Below are 27,509 nucleotides of genomic sequence, written 5' to 3'. Positions count from 1 at the left end.
CCAGTCGGACAGCAACCAGGTGCGGCTGGCGTCGGCCGCCCACACGCCCACCAACCAGCCGGTCGAGGTGTGAAACTGGCAAGCGAGCAAATTCACCGAATACTACGTTTAAGGACTTTTGTACAAAACCAGTGTCTTAGTGTGTTGCGCGGGCCGCCAGGCGGCGCTGAATGGGGGGCGGCCTTCGCCCGCCCATTGCAGCGTTGCCAGCCCACCGATGTAGATACCGTTTGTAGCCCACCCCCTCCCGGTTGGACCATGTACAGATACAGTAACTAGCTGAATTTCTAGCGCGTTTTTCAGGGTTTTCTACTTTTCACCACTTTTTATATAAATAGATCGATAGATAGTTAGATCGCGAAACAGCGCAAAACGGGCGGGGGCGGGCCAGGCAGCCATTTGGCCCGCCCCTTTTGCCAGCCACCTTCCTTTGAATGATTTCCTCGAATTTTCTGGTTTTTTGCTGTTAAATTGCGTTAAATGGGGGGCTTGCGCCAGCCATCGCAAAACCCTCAGTGTTAATAAACTTTCAGTTGAAATTTCCGGAGTTTTTTCTCACCATTCAGTGCGTCACCGCTGCGGGTGCCCCTGAGGTTGGAGCAATCGAAACGTTGCCTGCGCGAAAATGTGCGGGATTCAAAGGGCTTTTCGGCAAAGTTTGAATTTCGAAAATCGCTTGATTACTAGTGAAGTTATGAAGGCTGAAAGGTTGCGGGTTGGTCCAGTTCCAAAGGGCGTCCTTGTTATTTCGCTTTTAGCGTCGATGTTTATCGTCCGATTTAGACACGCCCTGAACGAAAAAACTGGGAATTTCAAAGGGTTTTCTGGAAGTTTTCCAATTTTTCACTTCCGTCAACCAGTCGCCGAAAAACGAGCAAAATCAAGTTGCAGTTTCGGGATTCAGTAAAAAGTGGCACTAATTTTTTTGACCAAAAATTCGGACTAAATTTTTTATTAGACGGGCAATTTTTTTGAAAGGGCGACCTTGTTATTTTTAACAATAACTCGCTTATTTCCTGCCGGACTAAAACACTATCTGAGCAAACATTGGAGATTTGTTAAAGAGCTTTAAGGCAGTTTTTGAATTTTGAAAATTGGCGCATTTTTCAACGAGTTACGAGTCAAAATCCATTGAGAAGCACCATTAAAGAGCGCCAATTCTTTGGGTATGAACTCGTTTGAAAATTTTCTTTTACAAAAAAATATCGACATTTCGAAGAGCTTTTTCAAGAACAATTTATTTTCTCTTGAAAAAAAAATGTTAAATTTTAATGGGCGTCCTTGTCAAACAAAAAATTACGAGCTTCGAAGTGTTTGAAAGCGTGTTTCGGAATTTTTGAAATCCGTGTATTTTTTAAACAATTGCTGAACAAAATCCTTTCAGAAACAACATCAAAAAGTGTCAATTCTTTCTTTACTGGCACCATTGAAAAATTTTGTTAACAAAAAGCATCGGCAATTGAAAAAGTTTTCGACAGTTTGTTTGCTTTTGCAAACATCTTCAAATTTCAAAGGGCGTCCTTGTTATTTTCCCTTTAGAAGCCTTATTTTGAGGCCGATCGAAAAACGGTTCAAGCAAAAAATCAAGAGCATTTCAAAGCCTGAAAGTGAGCTTTGGAATTTTTTAAATCCTCGCATTTTTTAAAAAACTACCGCGCTAAAATCCATTGACATGCACCATTGAAGGGCGTCAATTATTTGTTCATTAACCGGATTGAAAAACTTCTTCGACAAAAAATGTCGACAATTTAAAGAAGTTTTTGATAGTCTGTTTAGTTTTGGAAAAATAGTGAAAATTCAAAGGGCGTCCTTGTTATTTTCCCTTTAGAATCCTTATTTTGAGGCCGATGGAAAAATAATTCAAGCAAAAAATCAAGAGCATTTCAATGGCTGCAAGTGACCTATAGAATTTTTAAAATAATCTCATTTTTTAAAGAATTACCGCGCTAAAATCCACTGACATGCACCATTAAAGGGCGTCAATTATTTGTTTATTAACCGGATTGAAAACTTCTTTGACAAAAAATGTCGACAATTTAAAGAAGTTTCTGAGAGTCTGTTTAGTTTTGGAAAAATAGTGAAATTTCAAAGGGCGTCTTTGTTATTTTTCCTTTAGAATCCTTATTATCAAGTGAATGAAAAAATAGTTTAAACAAAAAATCAAGAGCTTTTAAAAGCCTGCAAATTAGGGTTGGAATTTTTAATGCGCGCGCATTTTTCAAAAAGCAATCGAGCTCCAATATGGATTTTAGTCCGATAATTGAAAAAAATCTTCAACAAAAAAGGTCGGTGGTTCAAAGAACTTTCTGATAATCTGATTAGTTTTGGCAAAATTGTCGATTGTCAAAGGGCGACCTTGTTATTTTCCTTGTAGCACCCTTGTAGTGAATGTAATGGAAAAACGGTTCAAACAAAAAATCAAGAGCTTTCAATCTCCGACAAGTCGGTTTTGGAAATTTCAAAATCCGCCCATTTTTCAAAAAGCTCTGCGCTAAAAAATACGTTGATCACCTCCAAAAAATGGTCAAATTGCAACATTGAACGAGGAAAAAATCCAGAGAAAATCTACTGTGCACTGTGTATTTCCGTAGCATCGACATCCAAAAAACCAACAATGAGAAAACCACGCAAACATCAACTATATACAATACCGGTTAGGTGGCGCATCCGCCATTTCGTCCACAACAAATCGAATCGCCCTAATTCGGCTGATTGATGAAGGTCTGCAGCTCCTTGAGATCGATGTCGCGAGCGGGGGCGGCGCCCTCCTGCTGCCCCAATCGGCTGCACGACTTTTTGTGCCACGTCCAGTGCAGCCGCTGACAGTTGCGGTCGCAGTACTGCACCACTTTGCATTTGCTGCACTTTTTCGTCGGCTTCTCCTCGCCGCACGTGTTGCAATGGGCGACCGCGTCAAGAAAGCCGCGCTGTCCATTAATGCAGGCGCTGATGACGAAAAGGGCGGCGGGCGCGTCGTCGCCCGACAGCGTTGCCACCATCTGCCTGAACAGGGTGCTCTCCCTGAACGGAAACTCGCGGATGCACTCCTTCAGGAAACCGTCCATGTACTCCAGACTGTCCTCTTTGCCTGCGGGCCGACAGCGATTTTAGTGAGGATTTTTGAGGATTCGGCGGGGTTTACCTGGTTTGAGGAGTTTGCGGGCGAACGCCTCCGTGATGTCAATGGGGCGCTTCTCCTCCTGCTCCCGATTGGCCGCCTGGCGCACCTTCACCTTCCCGATCTCGCCCACAATGTACCCCAAATAGTACAGCTTGAAGGACATGACCTCGTTGCTCTCCTGGCCCCTTTTCATCTCTCTCTCGCTCATCAGGTCCAGCACCTTTTTCACTTCGGCCAGATGCTCCTGCAGCCCCACGAAACTGTGCACATTCATCACCACCTTGATCGGGTGGATGTTGATCTGCATGACGAACTTGTGGAAGCTCTCGAGCAAAAAGGGCGGCAGCAGGGGGGCGCCGCCCTGCCCCCCGTTGGTGTACACCTGCACGTCGCCCTTCGGCACGTAGTTATTGATCAGGGCCACGCAGTTGTGGTGGCCGACAAAGGCGGCCATTTGCGCCGGGCTGCGCCCCACCGTGTTCGTCTCGTTCGATTTGGCGCCGGCCTCCAGCAGCAGCAAACAGACGTCGGCGGAGCCCGACAGCGCCCCAAAATGCAGCGCTGTGTAGTTGTGCTGGTGCTCGCACAGCTTCACGTCGGCGCCCTGCAATTGCCGCGTTTACATCGGGCTGGGCGAATGGCGCCTGGGGGCGCAGCACCTACCTGGTCGAGCAGCACCTGCACCATCTCCCTGCTGCCTTTATAGGCGGCGTGCTGGAGCGGCGTCATTTTGTTCTCGTCCAGACTGTTGGCGATGTGGGGCCCCTCGGCCAGCAGCGCCTTCAGCAGAACCACGTCCCCCTGTGCGATCGCCTGGAAGATTTTACTGGGGCCCCGTTCACCGGCTGCGCCTTCCATCTTTTTGCCGAAAAATCCCTGGGGCTAAACTGATTTGTTTGCGAGGCGTGTTGACATTGGTCGGGGCGGTTTTCAGGTTAGCTGTCGTTCAATTGACGTCTGCCACTGGCCCTCGGGGCCCTGAGATGTTTGCATTTTTTGCCCCCTTACAGGGGCCCTGGCGCCCCCCGCCCCAGGGCCAGAGCTTCAGAGGGATTTTGCCCCTTTTTTAAAAAATATCGGCCGCATTTTCCTAGGCCGCTGCCCAGCTGGACGCACTTCTGGGCGTGGCCCGCCCCAAAAATATAAGCGGGTTTCATCATCTAGGGGCTTTGCAGCGCCACCGGGCCTCTGGGGGCGACAGCCCCCCAAATAAAACTGCCCTTTTGGACCAAAAAGCGGTTTTTTCCACGTATGAAAAGTCACTGGCAGTGGCACGCCACTGCCCCCTGGGGCGAAAGAACTTTTCCTGATGGTGACTTTACGGCTGCAAACCCTGGAATTTAACGCATGCCATGGCGTTCCGGGCAAGTTTCTGCTGGGGACACACCCATTTTTCGCAGGTTTACCGGGATATTTGCCCCAAAAAACACAGAAAACCTTCACCACTGACAGTTGCCATTGGGGGATTCAAAACTCCGTTTAGGGCCCCAATTGGGGCCCTCCCGCCAGTGGTTTGCTAGCAGAAGGCTCGGGCCAGTCCTGGCAACATCGGGCGCTGGCCCTTCGGGCTTGGCCCCCTTCAGTAGGGCATTTTTTTCCAAAAAACATCCTTCAACCCTCAAAAAGTCATGATTGGGGCAGGATTATCGGTTAAAATCGCGCAACAAACCCCAGCGGGGGCTGATAAGCCAGAGGCCGTGCCCCCGGCGGCCCCATTTCCATTTGGAGCAATTCAAAACTTTGCTTTATTCATTAAAAATCCCTATGCACGCCACTGACTTGGGCGGAGTTGTACGTCAACGTCGCCGAACTGGCGTTCGGCTGCACTCGCCGACCAATCAGAGCGCGGCGTCGAGCCGAACGGCCTCAGCTGGTCGGCCCGAGTGACCGATCAGTCGCTTCTTGACCGTGGTGGAAGGCGGTCACTCGTTTTTGTGCTCCCGGTGAATGCGCGAACGGATGTGCACACGAAATGGCGTGGGAAATGGGTGAACGTAATTTGGCAACCTGCACCAGACGTCTAGATGTGAGCAGTGGCAGCAAATAAGGCAAGAAATTGATTTTAATTGGGGTTTTCCGCGATTATTTACTTTACCGCGCGGCTCATGTGGCAGGAGTTTCTCCCCCCAAACAACGGCATTTTTTTTAAATATTTGCGCTTGTATCACTTTTCGCACTAGATGGTGCACAATTCCAGGTTTCTGCCCGTTTGCAGCTCGTACACGAAGACATTCCATGTACGAACGAGTTCCTGTGCAGTCGGGCAACGCTGCAGCCAGTTGGGTATTTTGTTGAATTGTTTTCTAGCATTTTTTTAAGTGCAGTTTGCCGGAAAATTGAAAATAACGCGAAATTGCGCTATGCATCGGGTTATTGCCGAAAACATCGTTGTCTAGATGTGTGGGCAAAAATTGGATTGGAATTCCCATTGCTCGGGTGAAGCTGGCGCGCGCCGGCAACAGCGCGAACCGACAGGGAGTGGCAATGATCGAGGCCATGCGCTAGAGGGCGCCAGCCGCCTGCGTCAAACCACCCCGTAATCTGTCACGCGACTGTCAGTGTTGTGTTGTGCCCGTGACAGCTATGTAGCTTTAAAAAATCGCACAGAGAGTGAAATCGGCCTAAACGCGCACAAAAGCGACCACTTGGTGCACAATGTCGAGCTTGAGTTGGTCGTGCCCGTGCTGTTTGCGGTTCATGTTCAGTCCGGAGGAGATGGAGCAGCGCTACAAGAGCCAGCAGATCGACAAAATGATCGAGAAGGACAAACAGGCGCTCAAACGGCAAATGAAGCTGCTGCTGTTGGGGGCGGGCGAGAGCGGCAAGTCCACCTTCCTGAAACAGATGCGAATCATCCACGGCATCAAGTTCGAGACGCAGCAAGTGCGCGAATACCAGCAGGTGATCTATCAGAACGTGCTGAAGGGGATGCAAGTGCTGGTGGACGCGGCCGACAAGCTGGGCATCGCCCTGGAGGAGAACCAGCACGTGGAGCTGGGCAGGCAACTGTTGCAGCTCAAGTTCCACAACAGCACCATCCTGGACTGCAGACAGTTCATGCAGTATGCGCCCCTGTTGTCGTTGCTGTGGAGGGACGCGGGCATTCGACGGGCCTTCGACCGGCGCAGCGAGTTCCAACTGGTAGGTGTAATTGCAGCTGACCCCGACCGACCACACTGACTAATGCAAATTCCTTAGAGCGACTCAATTGAGTACTTCCTCAACAATTTGGAGCGCATCGCGCAGCCCACCTACAGTCCCACGCACAAGGACATCCTGCACTGTCGCAAAGCGACCAAGGGAATCACCGAGTTCATCATCCCCATCAACAACATCCCCTTCCTCTTCGTGGACGTGGGGGGGCAACGGTCGCAGCGCCAAAAGTGGTTCCAGTGCTTCGACTCGGTCACCTCCATCCTCTTCCTGGTCTCCTCCTCCGAGTTCGATCAGGTGCTGCTCGAGGACCGCAAAACCAATCGGCTGGAGGAGGCGCGCGGCATCTTCGACACCATCGTGAACAACGTGATCTTCAGCACCGTGTCGATCATCCTCTTTCTCAACAAGCACGATCTGCTGAAGAAAAAGGTGAAGAACCCGGAGACGGACATTCGGCCGTTTTTCCCCCAGTTCAAAGGCAACAGCCACTCGATGGACGATGTGCAACAGTTCATTCTCTATCTGTTTGTGAGTGTGAAACGCGACGCCAAAAAGCCGCTCTACCACCATTTCACCACGGCGGTGGACACCGAAAACATCAAGGTCGTCTTCTATTCGGTCAAGGACACCATTCTACACAGGAATCTGGAGAATCTGATGCTGCAGTGACAGTGCGCGCGCGCGCCATCTAGTGGGACGACCAAGACTGACTACCACTAAGTAAGTTGACTGGATTTAAACTAGCCATGCGCGCCAGAGGTGGTGAGGGGGCGGGACGCGCCAGCACAAAGGACTTTTTTGAGAATTCCGAAACAAAATGCTACCAAAGATTCAGAAATAAGTTACGCTTGCGCCCCCCATCCCTCAGTGTGGTATTTTTTATAGACATTTATATACATATATATATATATATACATATAAGAAAATGTGATAAGTATCGGCAACTGTTCTATTCTTCGACTTGTTGATTAATGTTTATTTGTACAAATAATCCTGTATATTAGTAGAGCACGGTCTATCAATTAACCTGCCCGATATCAGCGGAACCTTTGGCTTCCACATGTGGAGTCTAAAAATATTTTCTCCTGTAAACACACACGCACACATGGACTTCTGCCTGTTTAACTCGGTTATTAATTGGCTGGTGGGCGCTGTTTGTTGATTCAGGCCTCCAGCGCCACGTTGCCAATTCGGGGCGAAAGGGGGAAGTACCGCGCGGCCGCAGATTTTTGCAGTTGAGTATTTTTTCCGCAAAAACGTTTGTTTATGTCAAATATTCGAGTAGGTGGATTTTGACAGGATTTCTGCTTAAAGGCGCTCTAAATTGATGGAGCTGTGGGTGCCCCTGATGTGAAAGCAATCGAAACGTTGCCTGCGCAAAATGAATTTTTGCAAAATGAACTTTGAATTTTGAAAATCGCTTCATTACTCGTGAAGTTATGAAGGCTGGAAGGTTGCTGTGGCCAGTTGCAAAGGGCGTCATTGTTATTTTTCTTATGGCGTTTGTGTGTCTGGCGCAATTGCAAAACGTTGATTAATCGAGGAAAATTCAGACTATTTAAGGCGCTTTAGGGTTTTTTTTTGAATTTTGAAAATCCTATTGGATTTGATGCAGTTATAAGTGAAATCGTTAAAAGGGCGGCGAAGTTATTTTGTTTTTAGCGTCGTTGATTAGGGTGCGATTGATTGACGGCCTGAGCGGAAAAACTGGAAATTTCAAATGGTTTTTTGGGGAGTTTTTCAATTTTTACTTTGCTCGACTGGTCTTTGGGTATTCAGAAGACATCAGCGCTAACTTTTTCAATAGATGCAGCGTTGTCACTTTTCGCCCCACTAGAAAACTTGATATTTTCGATTTTGAAGTAATTTCTTGTAAAGGGTGGCATTGTTATTTTTTTAACTTTCTGATTTGCGGTCGAAGTAAACAACTTTCTAGGCAATATATCGACAATTCGATGAACTTTTCCGAGGACAATTGGTTTACTCATGAAAAAAATGCTAATTTTCGAAGGGCGTCCTTGTTATTTTCCTTAAAGCGTTGTTATTTTCAAGCCGATACAAAAACTGTTCAAACAAAAATTTAAGAACTTTCAAGTGTCTGCAAGTGAGTTTTGGCATCTTTGTAATCCGCGCGATTTTTTAAGAATTACCGGACAAAATCCTTTGAGAAGCACCATCAAAGGCTGTCAGTTCTTTGTTGAACAACCCGATTGAGAAATTGATTTTAGGAAAATGATGGAAATTCAAAGAATGTGTGGACAGTTTGTTTACTTAAAAAAAATGTCGAAATTTCAAAGAGCGTCCTTGTTATTTTCCGTATAGAATCGTTATTTGCAAGCCGATGAAAAAATTGTTCAAACATAAACTCAAGAGCTTTTAAAAGCCTGTAAGTGAGTTTTTAAATTGTTAAAATCCGCGCATTTATCAAAAAGTTATTGTGCTAAAATCCATTGGCGTGCACCATTAAAGGGCGTCAATCTTGTATTTGTTAACCCTATTGAAAAACTTCTTTGACATAAAATATTGGCAGTTCAAAGAACTTTGTGACAGTTTGATTAAGTTCGGGAAAATTGTCAAATTTCAAAGGGCGTCCTTGTTATTTTCCTTATAGAGTCCCTATTTGGAAGCCCATGAAAAAAATGTTCAAACAAAAACTCAAGAGCTTTTCAAAGTCTGAAAGTCAGCTTTGGAATTAAAAGAATCGGCGCATTTTTCAAAAAATTATCGAGCCAAAAGCCGTTGATAAGCACTATTAAAGAGCGTCAATCTTGTATTTGTTAACCCGATTGAAAAACTTCTTTGACATAAAATATTTACAGTTTAAAGAACTTTGTGACAGTTTGATTAAGTTCGGAAAAATTGTCAAATTTCAAAGGGCGTCCTTGTTATTTTCCTTATAGAGTCCTTATTTGGAAGCCGATGAAAAAATGTTCAAACAAAAACTCAAGAGCTTTTCAAAGCCTGAAAGTAAGTTTTGGAATTAAAAGAATCGGCGCATTTTTCAAGAAATTATCGAGCCAAAAGCCGTTGATAAGCACCATTAAACGGCGTCAATCTTGTATATGTTGACCCGATTGAAAAACTTCTTTGACATAAAATATTTACAGTTTAAAGAACTTTGTGACAGTTTGATTAGTTTTGGAAAAATTGACAAGTTTCAAAGGGCGTCCTTGTTATTTTCGTTGTAGAATCCTTATTTGGAAGCCGATGAAAAAAATTTTGAAATAAAAAATGAAGAGCTTTTAAAAGCCTACAAGAGGGTTTTGGTATTTTTAAAATGCGCACATTTTTCAAAAACTTATTGAACTAAAATCCATTGACATGCACCATTAAAGAGCGTCAATTTTGTGTTTATTAACCCGATTGAAAAACTCCTTTGACATAAAATATTGACAGTTTAGAGAACTTTGCGAGAGTTTGATTAGTTTTGGAAAAATCGACAAGTTTCAAAGGGCGTCCTTGTTATTTCCCTTATGAACTCCTTATTATCAAGCCGATGAAAAAATTGTTCAGATAAGAAATGAAGAGCTTTTAAAAGCCTACAAGTGGGTTTGGTGTTTTTAACATGCGCACATTTTTCAAAAACTTATTGAGCTAAAATCCATTGGCATGCACCGTTAAAGGGAGCCAATTATTTGTTTATTGACCCGATGGAAAAACTTCTTTGGCATAAAATATTGACAGTTCAAAAGGCGTCCTTGCCATTTACCTTATAGAATCCTTAGTTTCAAGCCGACGAAAAAATGATTCAAAATGAAAAATCAAGAACTTTGAAAATCCGCGCATTTTTTTAAATTTGTTTTCGATGTCCCTTCGGATACTTTTTTATATAAAAAAACGTGTTTTTCTGCAAAAATTTGAACCACTTTTCACACAATAAAATTCCCAGGGGACAATTGGCGCATTTTGAGTTTTTTTCCCCAGAAAAATGCAATTTTCAGCATTTAGAGAGCTTCAATAACTGGCAAATGTGCGTAAACAGTGATGGTTTTCCCCGAGTATAGGGAAAACCTTGAAGCGACTTGGCAACAGTCAGTTTGCTGCTGTCGCGGCCATGAGTGAAACCGGGCGTGGTTTGCTGAAACTTTAAACGAGAAACTTTGCCCTGTTTTTCTCAGAGGGCTTTAAAGCAGGCAATTTTTCCCGATTTTTTAAAAAATGTAATTGTCGTTTTTACCGTTTAAAACAAAAAAAAATGCGGCAGGGCGCACATCACGTCCAACCGCGCCCAGACTACGCATACATGCGCGCACAGATCACAGCTAACCTCTCTGATCCGACAGAAGTGGAAGACATAGATAAAGACGAGGAAGTGGTGGAAGAGTCTGACACCTAACCTGCACAGCGCAGTGAAGAGTGCCAAACAGTTACGTAATTGTGCCCCAAAAGTGCAGCGCAGCACCATGTCAGTCTCGTCGGACACCGGGGGCGTGAAGCCGATGAAAATCGCCGGGCGATTCGTGAATGAGCGCGAACGTCTGGCGGGCATGAGCGATGCGGAGCGCGCGTGGCGCAAACAGTGGCTGCAGGACCAGGTGCTGGCGCCCAACGAGCCCCGGCACGTGCCCGAAATCTACGAGGCCACCCGCAACCCATTCAGGCGCCTCTACCGCTGGCCCATGAACCAAGTGATGAAAGTGCTGGTGCCCGTAATCGGAGCGGAAAAGGCCCACACCTTCCGGGGGGTGAGCAGTGTCCTGACCCTTAGCGTGCTGGCGGGGTACTGGCTGTACTACAACTACAAGTACCACAGCAACGAGTGGCAGCGGAGCGGCGGCTGGAAATCGTACACGGCCAGAAAGGCCGTCCTGCCGGGCGATCCCGGCTATCCGGCCGTCTCCGACAGGACCCAGGGAGCGGACTATGCGTCCAGGGGCTTCAAGGACTTTCACCTGGACATTTAGAGCTGTGCGCCCCCGATTCGCGCTAATGATCGTAGCAGCAATGGCAAATCTAATGTAGGTTTTAATAAAATTAATAGTAGGTATACAAATGAAGCGCTCACTTCCACAGTTTCTTAATCGACATGTTCTTTTCACTGTCCTTCTGCATCACCTTGGCCACCGCCATCTCGAAGTCCTCTTGCGTGACGTGGACGCGCCGCTCCCTCAGGGCGTACATGCCCGCCTCTGTGCAGACGCCCTTCACTTCGGCGCCGCTGGCGCCCGGCATCAGTTCGGCGATTTTCCGCAGATTTATGCCCCTGGTCAGGTTCATTTTGCGCGAATGGATCTTCAGAATGTCCAGGCGCGCCTCCTCGTTCGGCGGCGGGAACTCGATCTTGCGGTCGATGCGCCCGGGGCGCAGCAGCGCCGGGTCCAGGATGTCGATCCGATTGGTCGCCATTATCACCTTGATGTTTTTCGTCGCCTCGAACCCGTCCAGCTGGTTGAGCAGCTCCAGCATGGTGCGCTGCACCTCTGAGTCGCCGCCCGATCCTGAAAATCCCCCCAGGTTAAACATGCTGCGGCTGACTGATGGAGGAGCGCCCATCCAGTGGCGGCGCCTCCTTCCATTCCTTCATTTGCTTGTTCCTTACCCGATTCGATCCGGGACGAGCCAATCGAGTCGATCTCGTCCATGAAAATGATGGAGGGCGCGTGTTCGCGCGCCATCACGAACAGTTCGCGCACCATTCGCGAGCCTTCGCCGATGAATTTCTGCACCAATTCGGAGCCGGAGACGCGAATGAACGTGCATTCGGTGTGGTGGGCGACGGCGCGCGCCAACAGGGTCTTGCCAGTGCCGGGGGGCCCGTACAGGAGCACCCCCTTGGGCTGTGCGATTCCCAACGCGTCGAACAGTTCCGGGTGTTTCACCGGCAGCTCGATCACCTCCTTGATTTCCTTGATTTGCTTGTCGAGCCCGCCCACCATTTCGTAGGTGGAGTCGGGCACCTTCTCCACCATCATCAGCGACACCAGGGGGTCCACCTACAAACAAAAAACCGAAGTTCTGGGAAATTTCGTGGGAGCTGGCAACGCTGCAATTGGCACATGTTGCCAGCAACGTTGAAAGCACAGTGTGCCAAGCCATTCGAAAAATTTCGACTCTTCAAACTCTACTCTCAACTCGGAAAACTGAGATTGACAGTTTTCAAAAACACGCTATGATGAGCAAGAAGAAATTGGGAGAGTGAGACCATTTTTTTCGCGTAGCGGCAACCCTGCTTCCTGACTTTTGACAGCTTTGCTTGACAAACATGTCAGGTAGACAGCGCATTTGTGGTTAGTTTTGGCAATGTGCCCCTCAAAGTTTCAGGTGCATAACAATGTCGAACATGGTCTGCTAAAATTCACCCAAAAATTGGTTGTTGGAGATTTGGCTCGTTTTTTTGCCATTTTCTTCGAAGCGAAATGCTACTTATAAGTTTTTTTCGAATTGTTGAAAACCGTTTGACGCACTGTTTTTTCCGGCCACTCTTCTGCAAGAAAATTGCGCTTATGCAGGCGAGGTTTTGCATTTTTATTCACGATTTCCTTCAAAACTGCGTCAAGTCAATGCCCGACTGGTCTGACGTCACGAGTAAAAAATGAAATTTAGGAGGCGCCGGCAACAGTGGAATGGACACAGGTTGCGACATTAAACGCAGTTTAAAAATTTATCCGAAATATTTGGACTCTTGAAACTCTCAACGGCGAAAACTGAACTGAAAACAGAAATTTCTGGAAAAGCTATTTTTTTAAATACAGTTTTTTTTTTAAATACAAAATTTGCAGCCGATTTGAGCATCATTGAATTTGTTCTAAAACACGTCATGATAAACAAGAAATTTGTTTTCGCGCAGCGGCAACCCTGCTACCTGACTTTTGACAGCATCCACTTGACAAACATGTCAGATAGACAGGGCATTTGTGGTTAGTTTTGGCAATGTGCCCCTCAAAGTTTCAAATGCATTACAATGTCGAACATGGATCTGCTGAAGTTTACACAAAAAAACTGGTGGTTTTTGGAGATTAGGCTCGTGTCAGAGTGTTTTTTTGGCATTTTCTTCGAAGCGAATTTATCGATTTTGCGCACTCATTTTCCTAGCCTGATCTTGGACGTTTTCAAAAGGCCTTTTTTTTGGTTTTCGACTCAAAACGCAAAAACCGAGATTAATTCAGCTCATTTTCGCACGCGTTTTTTTATTTGAAAATTTTGATTTTGGCGATTTTTTTTTGAAAACGTTGAAACTTTTGTACGCAATTAAGGCAAACCGAAAGCAACGTTTTTCGAGAACGACTGTCTTCTGACAGAACAATTGACAGTTTTAGCGTTTCCAAAGGGCGTGTTTTTATCCTTGAAAAACTCCAAAATTGCTGTTTTGAAGTTAATTTTGGGGTTTTTGACTTGGAGTCGTATGAACCGATTTTGTTGAAACTCTGAATCCGATTTAAGCACCTGAAAAAGCTCAGTCGCGCAAAAGCGCGAAAAAACTGGGAATTTTATCTGAAGCGAAATGCTACTTTTATAAAGTTGTTTTCGAATTGTTGAAAAATTTTGAAGCAATTAAAAGGCCCCCGCTGCCTGAAAAATTGTATTTTTCCCGGCCACTCTTCTGCAAGAATTTCGTTCGGTTGTTACTCAAATATGTCCAAAATTGCGTTTGTGCAGACGGTTTTTTTGCATTTTAATTGACGATTTTCTTCAAAACTGATCTGCGCAGGAGTGGCACCGCCGCAAATCGATGCCTGACTGCTCTGACGTCACGAGTAGGCCGTGCCGGCTCTCTGCGGACAGCGGAATGGTCCTCGTGACGTCAGAGCAGTCGGGTCTGGACTTGCGGCGTTGCCGGTTGGAAGAATTCAATTGAATATTTTGAAGTTATTAATTTCCGTTGCTTCGTGCGATGTTTCTTATAATTTTGCTTTCAAAAAATGCTTTCCGCGGGCAGTTTCAACAATTCTCTACCCAGAAACATGCAATTTTCCGCATTTTAGATGGTCCAACGACCGTTTTCCCGAGTTGGCAACAGTATGTGCGTACCTTGTTGGGGAGGATCTTGTGCAGCGTGTAGCTCTCGTTCCGCAAGGCCACCCGACAATTGGGGGTCACATCGTTGATGTCGATGTTCTTGTCGATGTCGACGACGAATTTGCCCTCCGGATGCACCTTGACCAGCACCTTCTTCTTGTCCATCGGCTTGACCACCTCGCCCACATAGCTGCCCTGCTCCTGCAGCAGCATCAGCTCCTCGCGCAGCATCCGCACTGAAACCGCCGCCGCCTCAAAACAGCCGCCCCATTTCCTCAATGGCGGCTCGCGCCCCTTACCTTTGGCGTTCAGCTCGTTGCGCTGCGCCTGCAGYCGCCGCAGATTCTGCCCCTTTTCGGCCACGATCAGCTGCAGCTCCTCGATCTTCGTGATGTAGTAGGAGCGGAAGCCTTCGCCCTTCGGGCCGCCGCCATCCACCTCCATCTGAAAGACAATGCGAATTCGGTTTTTGTGTCGGGGCGCCCGGCCCACTGTCACCTGCCCTCGGGGCTGCCGCCTGCCCGTCGCCGATGAGCCCCTTTTTTACCAGGCGAGCGCGGTTTTTGCGCGACATCGATATCTCCTGCCCCATGAGGGCTACGGCGACGTTCAACGGAGGTGACAGGGCCAACAATTACCACCTACCTTGTTAATTACGGTCATTTTGGCTGGTTTTGCGCCCCCAGCAAATATCCACTAATCACGGAGTTTGACGTTTGTCAAACGTCGGTGACTTTTGTTGACAGTCGGCACGGCGGCGTTGCCCAGCCCATCCTGTCATGGTTTGGGCGGGGCGTCAGCCACGCCCCTGTTGAACAAAAAAATATAAAAATCAAACCGTGTTGTAGACCATATATGTTCGTTTCATCAAAGTCAAGGCAATAATTGGAGATTTTATTAAATTCTCGCCCACTCTTTTATGGCCCTTTTTCTAGTGTGCGCCACAGCGCAGGCAGCAACCGTGCACACCACCCGATTTCTTCTTCTCTATTAGGACAAGCCTGACCATCCGACACTTGTCAGCTTTGACGGCAAATAACCCTAAAGTTCGATGTTTTGGTTCTAAAAATAGCGATTACCCATTGTTCCATTGTTCCTGTGTTTGTTTTGCCGTGTTTTCCTGTTCATTTGTGTGTTTCACTGCTCCGGGCCAGCGATGTTTGGGCGTAAGAAGCCCGAGAGGCCGAAGCGGGACCGTTCGGGCAATCTGGCTCAGGTGAGTGGTCGTTTACGTCCCTAACGCCCCAACTGGCGCCCCTCCAAACGTTCCCGGTCCTTGGACGACATCCAGTCCACTCTACAACTCCCCCATATGCGGCCAAGTAGGGACTCGAGCCTTCCCCAGTGGTTAGGAGACACTCCACTCTAAACTCTCACGGAAAAATTCCTTCCAGTTCGGCCTGTTCGACGTGCCAGCCGACTTCCAACCGATGGGCGGCTCCGTGGACTCGGACGGGGGCGACAGCGACCTCGAAGCCGAGCTGGCGGCCCTCACAGGCGGCGGCAGCCACCGCCCCCAGCCCAAAAAGGTGACCAGCAGCCCCAACCCGAAAGTCCCGCCCCTTCAGCTTCAATGTTGTTGCAGGCGCAGAAGCAGCCGCTGCCGCAACACCAGGTTGAACAAATAGTGGCGGGCACGCTGAAGGACATCGACGCCGCTGTTGAAGACGAAGAGGTGGATGAAGATGATCCGGCCCTGTTGAGCGAATTGCAGGAGATCACCGGTAAGGAACTGGGGGGCCAACCGGGGGGCCAACCGAAAGCGCATGAAATCAATCCGTTTCGGGGTGTTTAGGTGAGGAAGTGGCGGAGGAGGAGCCGGCGCCGCCCACTGCAGCGGTATCGGCCGAAGTCGTCGACACTTTAGCCGCCCGATTGAAGGCCTACCAGGAGCTGGAAAAGGCGGCCAGAGAGGCCGGGGAAATCAGCAAAGCCAAACGCTTTGGCCGCGCCCTCAAGACCCTGAGCGACCTCCTGAAGACCGCCCGAGCTGGAGGGTAACTGCCATCATCCACCCCAGAAATCCCGCAAATAACCCCGATTTTCAGGCCAGTGGACCTGAGCGACAGCGCCGTCCCCCCAGAGATCCAGCCAAAGCCCTCAGCTGGCAACCATGCAAAGGAGCAGGCGGCCGAAGTCCAGAAGGCCGTGGACGAAGAACTGCTGGCCATGCTTTTAGGTGAGTAGGCCGGAAATTCGACGCCCAGTGGGGAAATCTGCGACTTTAGCCAGACAAAAGGAGTACAAACTGGCAGCACTGCAGGCGAAAAAGGGCGGCAACAGCGAGCTGGCGATAAATCACCTGAAAATTGCCAAAGTCTTCGACCATGTGATCGAAGCGGTGAAGCGGGGCGAAGCGGTCGATCTGTCCGATATGCCTGGACCGCCGGGCGAGCCCAGAATCCAGGAAAACGAGCGCCAGCAAAGCGGCAACACTGACAACGCGCCAGAGCCGCAGCCCCTCCAGGCCGGCACCATCGAGGAGGCGTTGCAGCAAAGGTGGGGGACTGCTGCGCTCCCATTGGCCAGCGGCTCAAACGCTCCTTTTCCATAGGTTGGAGTTCTACAAGGCGCACGAGCAGCAGGCCAAGGACGAGGCCAACAGCAGCAAAGCGCGCAGGTTCGGCCGCATTGTCAAGCAGTTCGAGCAGGTAGGACGAGAAACAGTGGGGGTGGGGGCTTGATGATGGTTGACTGGTTGAAATGCGCAGGCGTTGAAAGCGCACCGCGCAGGCAAAGGGGTGGAGTTTGAGGAGCTGCCCACGCCCCCTGGATTTGCGGCCATTCCGGTGCCGGGGGCGCCGCCTGCCGCTCCGCCCACTACCAGAGAAGCGCCGCCCATTCCGAAGCCCAGCCCATCCAGGGCGTCTGGTAAGGGCTCGAAACGTGCTGTTTTGCCGCGAATTTTTCAAGTTTGGCGAAAATGCGTGAAAAAAAATCTCAAACAGTTTTTCTTGAAATTTGAAAACTTTGGCGCTCGGTTTCAGGCAACAAACTGTCCACCACGCACCAGGAAAAGCAGGTGCTGATCCTGCAGGCGAAACAGAAGCAGTTCAAGGTGGCCGCCCTCAATGCGAAGAAAAAGGGCGAACTGCTGCAGGCCAAGGAGTTCCTCAAGCAGGCCAAAGGCTTCGATCGGCTGATCGAAGCCGCCGAGGGCGGCCTTCCAGTCGATTGGGCGACCATTCCCGTCTCGCCCGAGGCGAAGTCCCAGCTGGACAACGAGTACGACATCGTGATGGCCGACGAATGCACGGAAACTGCGGACAGCGACAGCGACCTGCTTTCCCGGCTGGAAACACAGCTGACCAAGCAGATGAAGATGTGCCTGAGCACGCGCGACCATCACAAAGCCTTGGGCGATGTGGCCGGGATGAACAGGTGAGGGCTTCGCTCAAATCGGCCATAAAATGACCACTAAACTCTTGCAGATTCGAGCGGCTGGCCCTCAATGTGACCAAGGATCTGGATGTGGTGCGAGTGGCCAAGCGAACCGGGCGCGCCCCTCCAAAGTTTCACTACGAAACCAAGGAGTTTTCGATCGTGAAGAGTTTCACCGAGCTGACCGACAACGAACTGGAACTGCTGATCGTGCGCGGCATCAACTACCGCAGCAACAACCCCAAAGACATCGACACTTACGTGAAGTTCGAGTTTCCGTTTCCGCAGGTGAGACGCGCCAGCTGCTCCGCACCCAGTTGATTAATCGGGCTGTTTTCCAGGACGCGCCCCACTCGAGCTGGACGTCCACCGTCAAGGACACGAACAATCCAGAGTACAACCAGACGTTCATCGTGCCGATCCAGAGGAGCTCGCGTCAGTGCCAGCGCGTGTTTAAGAGGCACGGCATCAAGTTTGAGGTTTACTCCAAAGGGTGAGTGCGTCCAAACTAGTCTGGATAGAGCTTTGGGGGTTTCACCGCTGGATGGAGCGCGGTTTTCTCTGTTAGGAGCTAGAGTTTCACCAACGTGGCCCTTGAGGGGCGAACGCCGCGATTTTTTTTAACCTCAACTGGCGGCAGCCCTAGCAGCTGTCGCTGGGGGATTTTCAAAATCGAACTGCGCCCCAACTAGTCGGGGTAGAGCTTTGGGGCTTTTACCACTGGATGGGGCGCGCTTTTCTCTGTCAGGAGCTAGAGTTTCACCAACGTGGCCCTTGAGGGGCGAACGCCGCCATTTTTTTTAACCTCAACTGGCGGCAGCCCTAGCAGCTGTCGCTGGGGGATTTTCAAAATCAAACTGCGCCCCGACTAGTCGGGGTAGAGCTTTGGGGGTTTCACCACTGGATGGGGCGCGCTTTTCTCTGTCAGCAGCTAGAGTTTCACCAACGTGGCCCTTGAGGGGCGAACGCCGCGATTTTTTTTAACCTCAACTGGCGGCAGCCCTAGCAGCTGTCGCTGGGGGATTTTCAAAATCAAACTGCGCCCCAACTAGTCGGGGTAGAGCTTTGGGGGTTTCACCGCTGGATGGGGCGCGCTTTTCTCTGTCAGGAGCTAGAGTTTCACCAACGTGGCCCTTGAGGGGCGAATGCCGCGATTTTTTTTAACCTCAACTGGCGGCAGCCCAAGCAGCTGTCGCTGGGGGATTTTCAAAATCAAACTGCGCCCCAACTAGTCGGGGTAGAGCTTTGGGGGTTGCACCGCTGGATGGAGCGCGCTTTTCTCTGTCAGGAGCTAGAGTTTCACCAACGTGGCCCTTGAGGGGCGAACGCCGCGATTTTTTTTAACCTCAACTGGCGGCAGCCCAAGCAGCTGTCGCTGGGGGATTTTCAAAATCGAACTGCGCCCCAACTAGTCCGGGTAGAGCTTTGGGGGTTTCACCGCTGGTTGGAGCGCGCTTTTCTCTGTCAGGAGCTAGAGTTTCACCAAAATGGCCCCTAAGGGGCCAAACAAGGGGATTTTTTTCGAATGCACTCAAACAGTTGCTTAGCTGAAGTGATGCCATGATTTTCTGGCTAGCTGCGGCTCTGGTTGCGCTAGCTGCATCTTTTCCGGTTTCAGTGGGCTGTTCCGCAGCGACTCCCTACTGGGCAGCGTCAACTTGAAGCTGCAGCCGCTCGAAACTGTTTGCGAGCTCCACGACAGCTTCGAGGTACTGGAAACCCGATTGTCACCCCGTTTCACTAATCGATTCTGTGTTTCGGCAGCTGATGGACGGCCGACGGAAGACCGGCGGCAAATTGGAGGTGCGTCTGAGGCTCCGCAGCCCCATCGTCACCCAGCAGGTGGAGCAGATCCAGGAAAAGTGGCTCATTGTCGACCAGTAGCGCCCCCAATCAGTCCAGTCAGTGCGGTCGATGCTGATGCCTTCTGTATTAACTAGGCTAGAGGTTTAAGTAGGGTTTGGCCCTATTTGGGGCCGGCGATGTAAATATGCTGAATGCGCCCGATGGGGAGGTTGGCGCGATTAAAGACCGGGCAGGAGCACGAGGACTTTCACAGTAAATCCGCCTTTTTACGCAAAAGCGGCCCAACAGGGGCGAACTTCCACTTCCCGGCAGGTTGTCACTTGGGGGGCGATCCTAACCTCAGTTTCCCCCCGATGATGCAAAGAAACAAACAAATGGCCCTGACGCGCACATGGTTGCCGATGTAGGCAGCAAGGATGACCAGCCTGCGGCTGTCACCTGCCGGACCCTAACCTCACAAAACAAAGTCGTTTGTTTGGGTGTGTCCAGTGACAATCCAATTAAGGGGCCCCAGAGTGATCGAGATGGTGCAGCTGCAGGCCTGCTGGGCCCCGTGCCTATGGACCGACAGCCTGAAAACCGCCTGCAAGGCGATCAGCTTCTACACGGTGGCCGTTAGTGTGGTGCTGATGACTTTCACCGTGTTCAACATGCTGGGGGGCGACTCCACGCAGCTCTACAATCCGCTGTTCGAGGCCGACGTCCGCTACTGTAAGTAGATGGGGTTGGGGCTGCGCCCCCACTAATACTTTCTTGAATTTGCAGCCATGCAAGTCGTCGGGGGCATTTTCCTGTTGTACTTCCTGGCGCTGATCGCGGCCGCCGGAGTGCTGGTTTACGGGCTCCATGTGATGGTCAGGGGGCTGATGCTGCCCTGGATGGCCCTGTTCGGGCTCGGGATTCTGTTCCAGCTGGTGTTCGGGCTGTGGCTGCTGGGGGGCTACTACATCTACGTAAGTGGCCTTGGGGCTGGAGTTTTCGGGAGTTGACCCTTTTTTTTTGCAGATTGAGTGCGTCCTGTACACGCTGGTGCTGTGGAGCTGGATGGCGTACAATGTAAGTGGGGGTTTTCCCCCAGAGAGGCTGGACAGTGGGGTTAATGCCCGGTTTTTGCAGGTTTACTGCTGGCTGGTGGTGCGCAGCCAATACAGCGTGTTCGAGGTGCTGCAGTCGCCCAACATCGAGCTGCTGTGGCCCTAGCCGGGCCCCCCAGGGTAGTTTTAGTAGTTTTTTTGTACCTTTCCACTTTATAAACGTCTCGGGACAGTTTCCAGGCTGAGTCTGTTTGATGCCTGTCCCCCCCATACCCCAGTCCGGCCGTTAATAAAAGGAAACCTGCACCGCAGACACGTTTTGCCGGATGCAAAGAGGAAAATCCGCCTTAATTGGTGCATGGGATGGATGATGTTTCCCATAGAACGGCGATGGTTTAGCATAAGAGGACCAGTTTGTCGAGCAAAAAAACGCGTAATTATGGACTGCGGGCAGCTAGCGGGGCTTGCGTGCCCCAAATTACGCTTCTCTGTTCCATCTACCTGCGAATCGCCCGGAGGCTTCGCCTCCTAATCGGGGCCTCATAATCGGTTTTAAATCGCTCTGCCCCTGGCCAGTGGCGCCGCATTTTTCAGCGAACAAAAATGGGGGCTTTTATCGCCCGAGACGGAAATGGTTGTGTGCCGATGGTACCCAGCGGAGCGGAGGGGGAGCCGGGCGATCAGTGGGATGGTGAAACGCGCCGAACAATGCAAAGAACTGTTTGGTTCGCTTGGGTTCCAGTGTGGAGTTGCGCGAACAGTGAACCATCGGCCGGTACCAGATAGGTTGAATGCCCTTGTGCGGTGGTTCGGAAGCACCCAGCGCTGGAATGGCCCCAACAGCCCCAACAAGTGAATCGTAGGTAAGTACCCGATTTTTTTTTTTTGGTGGTTCCTCGGGGGTTTTCGGGGCTTTAGCCGCGTTGGTTCTGTTGCGTAGTCGGTTGCGGATGAGCGAGCCTGCGGGTCGCCCCACTAGTGGGCGATTGCGTATGTTTTGCCTTTTCTGGGCGGAAGTCGCCCTTGAAGAAACTGGGAAAAGTTCGCCGATTTCGAGTGGTGCTGGCTTGGGAGCTGCGGCCACTTTTCCATTTTTCCGAGCGAGTTTTGCGTGTTCGATGGGTGAGTTTTCCGACGTTTGCCCCGTTTCCCGGTCGGATTTGCTTCCTGTTCTTTATGCGAAGTCGCGCTGGTTATTCGGCTAACGGTTCCGATGGACATTCGGATGATGGTTCGGCCGTAAACCATCTGGAGGCCCGCCTGGCGGCCCCACAATCGAAATCCCTGACCTGCCGACTTTCGATCTGGTTCACACCTTGAAAACTGTACACTCTGGTTTCAAAAAATCGTCTTTTTGCTTCTGACGCAGATACAGCCCTGATTTTTTTGCTAGATATGGAGCAAGGATGGTTCTATATCTGGGGCGAGTTTGGTCTTTCTGCGGGATTTGGGGGGATGATGGGAAATTTTTGAAAATTGCGCACTTTCAGCTTCCTGTTGGCGCTGAGCAGGCTCGGATTCAAAAATTCGTCATTTCGCTGCTGGCGCAGATAAACGCCTGAAGTTTCTACCAGATATAGAGCAAGGATGGTTCTATATCTGGGGCGAGTTTGGTCTTTCTGCGCGGTTTGGGGGGATGATGGGGAATTTTTGAAAAATGCCCACTTTGAACTCCCGGTTGGCGCTGAGCAGGCTCGGATTCAAAAATTCGTCATTTTGCTCCTGGAGCAGGTAAACGTCTGAAGTTTCTACCAGATATAGAGCAAGGATGGTTCTATATCTGGGGCGAGTTTGGTCTTTCTGCGGGGTTTGGGCGGATGATGGGGAATTTTTGAAAAATGAACACTGAGCTCCCGATTGGCGCTGAGCAGGCTTGGATTCAAAAATTCGTCATTTCGCTGCTGCCGCAGATAAACGCCTGAAGTTTCTGCCAGATATAGAGCAAGGATGGTTCTATATCTGGGGCGAGTTTGGTCTTTCTGCGGGGTTTGGGGGGATGATGGGGAATTTTTGAAAAATGAACACTGAGCTCCCGATTGGCGCTGAGCAGGCTCGGATTCAAAAATTCGTCATTTTGCTCCTGGAGCAGGTAAACGTCTGAAGTTTCTACCAGATATAGAGCCAGGATGGTTCTATATCTGGGGTGAGTTTGGACTTTCTTCGGGGTTTGGGGGGATAATGGGAAATTTTTGAAAATTGCGCACTTTCAGCTCCCGGTTGGCGCTGAGCAGGCTCTGATAAAAAAAATCGTCATTTCGCTCTTGGCGCAGATAAAGGCCTGAAGTTTCTACTAGATATAGAGAAAAGATGGTTCTATATCTGGGGCGAGTTTGGACTTTTTCGGGGGTTTGGGGGGATGATGGGGAATTTTTGAAAAATGCGCACTTTGAGCTCCCGGTTGGCGCTGTGCAGGCTCTGTATCAAAAATTCGTCATTGCGCTCCTGCGCCCGATAGAGGGCTGAAATTGATTGAGGATATAGAGCAAATATGGCTCTAAATCTGTGCCAAGTTTGCACGTTCCCGCACGCTTGAGGAGCTTTTGGCAAAAGCTCAAACCTAAAAAACCCACTCTAAGCCTTGAAAACAGTGCAAAAATTCCTGCTAACCTTAGGAACGGAAAGCGATTGTTGCCGGTTCGCACAGAACCATCGAACCATATTGTCGGCAGGCGAAACTTGAACCCATGTGGGTGGGTGTTTTTCCTTGAAGCCAGCACACCCGCTGATCGAGTCAATTCTTCTCCATTTCGAATCGCGCTCGGTTAGGCAGTTTTCTTCTGGGAAAAGTGCCGATAAGGCAGTGTATTTTTCAGTTTTTTGTCGGCAAATGGGGCTGCTTTCAGGGGGTTTTTGAATTTTGAAAATCGCTCGAAAACTACGCGAGTTATGCGCTTTTTTGCGCCGTTTTTGAGTGGCAATTTCTCCTGGCTTTAATGCGTTTTTGCGCATTTTGTGCATGGTTTTGCAACGGATTTTTTTCATTTAAGTGTCGTTGAGCATTTGAATGGTTTATGGTGCAAAATGGGACTTTTTGGACTTTTTTAAGTGGCAATTTTTACTTGATAGCTCGGCCGTTTGGAGGAATTTTTGACTGATTGAATCGCGGTTGTGTGGGGAAACAGGGAGGCTTTAGGAGGGTTTTTGAATTTTGAAAATCGGTCCAAAAACACGAGTGTTATGCAGTGTTTTTGCGTTAATTTTGAGGTTATCTCGGCAAGTTGTCAATGGTCAGTGGAAATTGCCAAAGGAAGGTGTGCTTGAGCCTTTGAAAAGTTGAGGTTGGCAAATGTGAATATTTGGAAGTTTTTAAGTGGCAATTTTTCCTAGGAACTCGGTTATTTTGGGGAATTTTTGACTGGTTGAAACGCATTTGTGTGCGGAATGAGGGACGCTTTAAGACAGTTTTTTATTTTTGAAAATCAGCCGAAAAACGCGGGAGTTATGCGCTGTTTTTGCGCGAATTTTGAGGTTATCTCGGCAATTTTTCCTCGTAACTCGGTTGTTTTGGGGAATTTTTGACTGGTTGAAACGCATTTGTGTGCAGAATGAGGGGGGCTTTATGACAGTTTTTAACTTTTGAGAATCCGTCCAAAAACACGCGAGCTGTGCACTGCTTTTGCGTAAATTTTGAGATTATATCGGAAATTTTTCCCCGTAATTCGGTTGTTTTGGGGAATTTTTGACTGGTTGAAATGGATTTGTGTGCAGAATGAGGGAGGCTTTAAGACAGTTTTGGCAATTTTGAGGTTATCCCGTAATTCGGTTGTTGGGGGGAATTTTTGACTGGTTGAAACACATTTGTGTGCGGAATGGTGGAGGCTTAAAGAAAGATTTTAATTTTTGAAAATCGATGCAAAAACACGCTAGCTGTGCACTGGTTTTGCGTGAATTTTGAGGTTTTCTCGGCAGTTTTTTCCAGTTACTCGGTTGTTTTGGGGAATTTTTGACTCGTTGAAACGYTTTTGTGTGCAGAATGAGGAAAGCTTTAAGTGAGTTTTTAATTTTTGAAAATCCGACCAAAAGCACGCGAGCTATGCACTGTTTTTGCGTGAATTTTGAGGTTATCTCCGCAATTTTCCCCTGTAACTCGGTTGTTTTGGGGAATTTTTCACTGGTTGAAATGGATTTGTGTGCAGAATGAGGGAGGCTTTAAGAAAGTTTTTAATTTTTGAAAATCGGTGCTAAAATACGCGAGATGTGCACTGGTTTTGCGTGAATTTTTAGGTTATCTCCTCAATTTTCCCCTGTAACTCGGTTGTTTTTTGGGAATTTTTGAGTGGTTGAAACGTATTTGTGTGCGAAATGGTGGAGGCTTAAAGAAAGTTTTTAATTTTTGAAAATCGATGCAAAAACGCGCTAGCTGTGCACTGGTTCTGCGTGAATTTTGAGGTTATTTCCGCAATTTTCCACTGTAACTCGGTTGTTTTGGGTAATTTTTGACTGGTTGAAACGCATTTGTGTGCGGAATGAAGAAGGCTTTCAGAAAGTGTTTATATTTCGAAAATCCGTCTAAGTACACGCGAGATATGCACTGTTTTTGCGTGAATTTTGAGGTTAGCTCGGCAATTTTTCCCCGTAACTCGTTTGTTTTGCGGTATTTTTGACTGGTTGAAACGCATTTCTGTGCAGAAGGACGGAGGCTTTAAGAGAGTTTTAAATTTTTGAAAATCGGTACAAAAACACGCGAGCTGTGCACTGTTTTTGCGTGAATTTCGATGTTATCTCGGCAATTTTTCCTCGTAACTCGGTTGTTTTGGGGAATTTTTGACTGGTTGAAACGCATTTATGTGCGGAATTATGGAGGCTTGAAGAAGGTTTCTAATTTTTTAAAATCGGTGCAAAAACGCGCGAGCTGTGCACTGGTTTTGCATGAATTTTGAGGTTATCTCGGCAATTTTTCCTCGTAACTCGGTTGTTTTGGGGAATTTTTGACTGGTTGAAACGCATTTATGTGTGGAATGAGGAAGGCTTTAAGACAGTTTTTAATTCTTGAAAATCGGTGCTAAAACACGCGAGCTGTGCACTTGTTTTGCGGGTATTTTGAGGTTATCTCGGCAATTTTCCCCCGTAACTCGGTTGTTTTACGGAATTTTTGAGTGGTTGAAACGCATTTGTGTGCGGAATGAGGAAGGCTTTAACTCGGTTTATAATTTTTGAAAATCCGACCAAAAACACGCGAGCTATGCACTGTTATTGCCTGAATTTTGAGGTTATCTCGGCAATTTTCCCCCTGTAACTCAGTTGTTTTGGGGAATTTCTGACTGGTTGAAACGCATTTGTGTGCAGAATCAACGCTGTTCTCATCACAACCGATTTTCGCCGTTTCAGGTCTCGCTCGGTCGATCAGTTTTCCTGCGCGGAAAATTGGAGGCAACCGAACATGACAATGATGGGCTGCTTTTGCGCCGACCACACCACCATCCACTGCAAGATCGTGTTCCTCGACGAGACCGAGCTGGTGCACGAGCTGCAGCGCACGAGCGCCGGCCAGCTCCTGCTCGACACCGTCTTCAAGCACCTGAACCTGCTGGAGACCGCCTACTTCGGGCTCAGATTCCTCGATCAGAACGGCCAGACCCACTGGCTCGACCCCAACAAGAAGCTCAGCAGACAGCTCAGGGGCGACGATCTCTGCACCATGTACTTTGGCGTGAAATTCTACGCGGCCGATCCGTGCAAGCTGCTCGAGGAGATCACGCGCTACCAGTTCTTCCTGCAGATCAAGCAGGACATCCTGCAGGGGCGGCTGCTGGTCGCCTTCGACTTGGCCGCCGAGCTCGGCGCGTTCGTGCTCCAGTCGGAGCTGGGCGACTTCGATCCGCGCAGACACGGCTATGGTTACGTGTCCGAGTTCCGGTTCCTGCCCAATCAGAGCGCCGAGCTGGAGCTGCGCATCGCCGAGCTGCACCAGACGCTCATTGGCCAGATGCCGTCGCAGGCCGAGCTCAGCTACCTGGACAAGGTCAAATGGCTGGAAATGTACGGGGTCGATCTGCATCCGGTGCTCGGCGAGGACCACGTGGAGTATTTCCTCGGACTGACGCCGAGCGGCATCATCGTGCTGCGCAACAAGAGCACGGTGGGCAACTACTACTGGCCGCGCATCACCAAGATCTACTTCAAGGGGCGGTTCTTCATGCTGCGCGTGGCCGGCAAAAGCAACGACGAGTGCACGTACGGGTTCGAGACGCCGTCGAAGTGCGCCTGCAAGCACCTGTGGAAGTGCTGCGTCGAGCATCATGCGTTCTTCCGGCTGGTGCAGGTCGCGCCCACCTCGCCCGATATCTTTGCGCTGGGATCGCGCTTCAGGTGAGTGTGTTGGGCGGCCTTTGTGGGGGTTTTGGCGTTTTGCCAATCGGKCSAARAACRCGCGRGCTGTGCACTGTTTTTGCGTGSATTTTGAGGTTAGCTCGGCAATTTTCCCCCCGTAACTCGGTTGTTTTGGGGTGTTTTTGGGTGGTTGAAACGCRTTTGTGTGCGGAATGATGGAGGCTTTAAGACAGTGGTTGGTTTTTGAAAATCAGCTGAAAAACACGGGAGTTATGCTCTGTTTTTGCRTKAATTTTKAGGTTAGCTTGGCAATTTTCCCCCGTAACTCSGTTGTTTTGSGGWATTTTTGRMTGGTTGAAACGCATTTGTGTGGAGAATGAGGGAGGCTTTAAGACAGTTTTTAATTTTTGAAAATCAGCTGTTAAACACGGGAGTTATGCTCTGTTTTTGCGGGAATTTTAAGGTTATCTCGGCAATTTTTTCCCGTAACGCCGTTGTTTTGGGGAATTTTTGGATGGTTGAAACGTATTTGTGTGCAGAATGATGGGGGCTTTAAGAAAGTTTTTAATTTTTGAAAWTCRGTSCAAAAACACGCGAGTWATGCACTGTAATTGCGTGAATTTTGAGGTTAAGTYTTCCAGCAGTTGATACTTGCAGCGGACATTTCAAAATTTGGGCGATTTGAGTGTCGCAGAGCATTTGGGGAGTTAAAGTTTGGAAAATGTGGGTTTCTGGTCATTTCGCCCGATATCTTTGCGCTGGGATCGCGCTTCAGGTGAGTGTGT

General features: G+C 49.1%; 7 protein-coding genes across 11 annotated transcripts in view; 5 read left to right on the top strand and 2 right to left on the bottom strand.

Annotated features, from left to right (window-relative positions):
* Positions 1-2,564: 2,564 nt before the first annotated feature.
* LOC109541993 (ankyrin repeat and MYND domain-containing protein 2) lies at positions 2,565-4,077 on the bottom strand. The gene is made up of 3 exons (XM_019911014.2): positions 3,785-4,077; positions 3,143-3,725; positions 2,565-3,088 (listed from the first exon to the last, which is right to left on the bottom strand). The coding sequence occupies exons 1-3, from the start codon at positions 3,977-3,979 to the stop codon at positions 2,700-2,702; spliced, it is 1,167 nt and encodes a 388-aa protein (XP_019766573.2). The 5' UTR covers positions 3,980-4,077; the 3' UTR covers positions 2,565-2,699.
* Positions 4,078-5,011: 934 nt separating this feature from the next.
* LOC109541992 (guanine nucleotide-binding protein subunit alpha homolog) lies at positions 5,012-7,285 on the top strand. Its single transcript, XM_019911013.2, has 2 exons — positions 5,012-6,262; positions 6,320-7,285. Exons 1-2 carry the CDS (start codon positions 5,777-5,779, stop codon positions 6,944-6,946), a joined length of 1,113 nt encoding a protein of 370 aa, XP_019766572.2. The 5' UTR covers positions 5,012-5,776; the 3' UTR covers positions 6,947-7,285.
* Positions 7,286-10,555: 3,270 nt separating this feature from the next.
* Positions 10,556-11,270, top strand: LOC109541990. The gene has a single exon (XM_019911011.2). It carries the CDS (start codon positions 10,681-10,683, stop codon positions 11,179-11,181), a length of 501 nt encoding a protein of 166 aa, XP_019766570.1. The 5' UTR covers positions 10,556-10,680; the 3' UTR covers positions 11,182-11,270.
* Positions 11,223-14,982, bottom strand: LOC109541989 (26S proteasome regulatory subunit 8). Of its 2 annotated transcripts, none has more exons than XM_048662830.1 (5): positions 14,879-14,982; positions 14,533-14,677; positions 14,246-14,469; positions 11,817-12,210; positions 11,223-11,715 (listed from the first exon to the last, which is right to left on the bottom strand). In XM_048662830.1, the coding sequence occupies exons 1-5, from the start codon at positions 14,894-14,896 to the stop codon at positions 11,279-11,281; spliced, it is 1,218 nt and encodes a 405-aa protein (XP_048518787.1). In that variant the 5' UTR covers positions 14,897-14,982; the 3' UTR covers positions 11,223-11,278. The 2 variants fall into 2 exon arrangements, with proteins under 2 accessions (XP_048518787.1, XP_019766569.2); XM_019911010.2 differs by lacking the exon at positions 14,879-14,982 and adding an exon at positions 14,736-14,851.
* Positions 14,983-15,239: 257 nt separating this feature from the next.
* On the top strand, positions 15,240-19,677 carry LOC109541984 (coiled-coil and C2 domain-containing protein 1-like). 2 transcript variants are annotated; one of them, XM_048662825.1, is made up of 13 exons: positions 15,240-15,449; positions 15,628-15,762; positions 15,819-15,957; positions 16,029-16,230; positions 16,282-16,412; positions 16,462-16,732; positions 16,788-16,884; positions 16,945-17,104; positions 17,221-17,614; positions 17,665-17,902; positions 17,956-18,107; positions 19,191-19,323; positions 19,379-19,677. In XM_048662825.1, exons 1-13 carry the CDS (start codon positions 15,390-15,392, stop codon positions 19,496-19,498), a joined length of 2,232 nt encoding a protein of 743 aa, XP_048518782.1. In that variant the 5' UTR covers positions 15,240-15,389; the 3' UTR covers positions 19,499-19,677. The 2 variants fall into 2 exon arrangements, with proteins under 2 accessions (XP_048518782.1, XP_048518783.1); XM_048662826.1 differs by having other exon boundaries at positions 15,241-15,449; positions 19,233-19,323.
* Positions 19,678-19,763: 86 nt separating this feature from the next.
* LOC109541988 lies at positions 19,764-20,775 on the top strand. 2 transcript variants are annotated; one of them, XM_019911009.2, is made up of 5 exons: positions 19,764-20,131; positions 20,186-20,373; positions 20,426-20,476; positions 20,537-20,634; positions 20,688-20,775. In XM_019911009.2, the coding sequence occupies exons 1-4, from the start codon at positions 19,945-19,947 to the stop codon at positions 20,618-20,620; spliced, it is 510 nt and encodes a 169-aa protein (XP_019766568.1). In that variant the 5' UTR covers positions 19,764-19,944; the 3' UTR covers positions 20,621-20,634; positions 20,688-20,775. The 2 variants fall into 2 exon arrangements, with proteins under 2 accessions (XP_019766568.1, XP_019766567.1); XM_019911008.2 differs by having other exon boundaries at positions 20,537-20,696.
* A 137-nt stretch (positions 20,776-20,912) lies between these two features.
* The window catches only part of LOC109541987 (band 4.1-like protein 4), an 11,344-nt gene continuing 4,747 nt past the window's right edge, over positions 20,913-27,509 (top strand). Inside the window, exons 1-2 of one of the 2 annotated variants that reach the window (XM_048662828.1) lie at positions 20,913-21,317; positions 25,783-26,763. In XM_048662828.1, the coding sequence (XP_048518785.1) occupies positions 25,835-26,763 (929 nt within the window). In that variant the 5' untranslated portion in view covers positions 20,913-21,317; positions 25,783-25,834. Of the gene's footprint in view, positions 21,318-21,487; positions 21,577-25,782; positions 26,764-27,509 lie in introns of those variants that run through there. The other variant, XM_048662829.1, reaches the window with a different exon arrangement.

Source organism: Dendroctonus ponderosae, unplaced genomic scaffold (assembly GCF_020466585.1).
Source record: "Dendroctonus ponderosae isolate FM_Combo_2020 unplaced genomic scaffold, Dpon_F_20191213v2 Dpon_F_20191213_12, whole genome shotgun sequence".
Lineage (NCBI taxonomy): Eukaryota > Metazoa > Arthropoda > Insecta > Coleoptera > Curculionidae > Dendroctonus > Dendroctonus ponderosae.
Note: the sequence above shows the minus strand (reverse complement) of the source record. Positions and strands in the feature narration are given on the sequence as shown.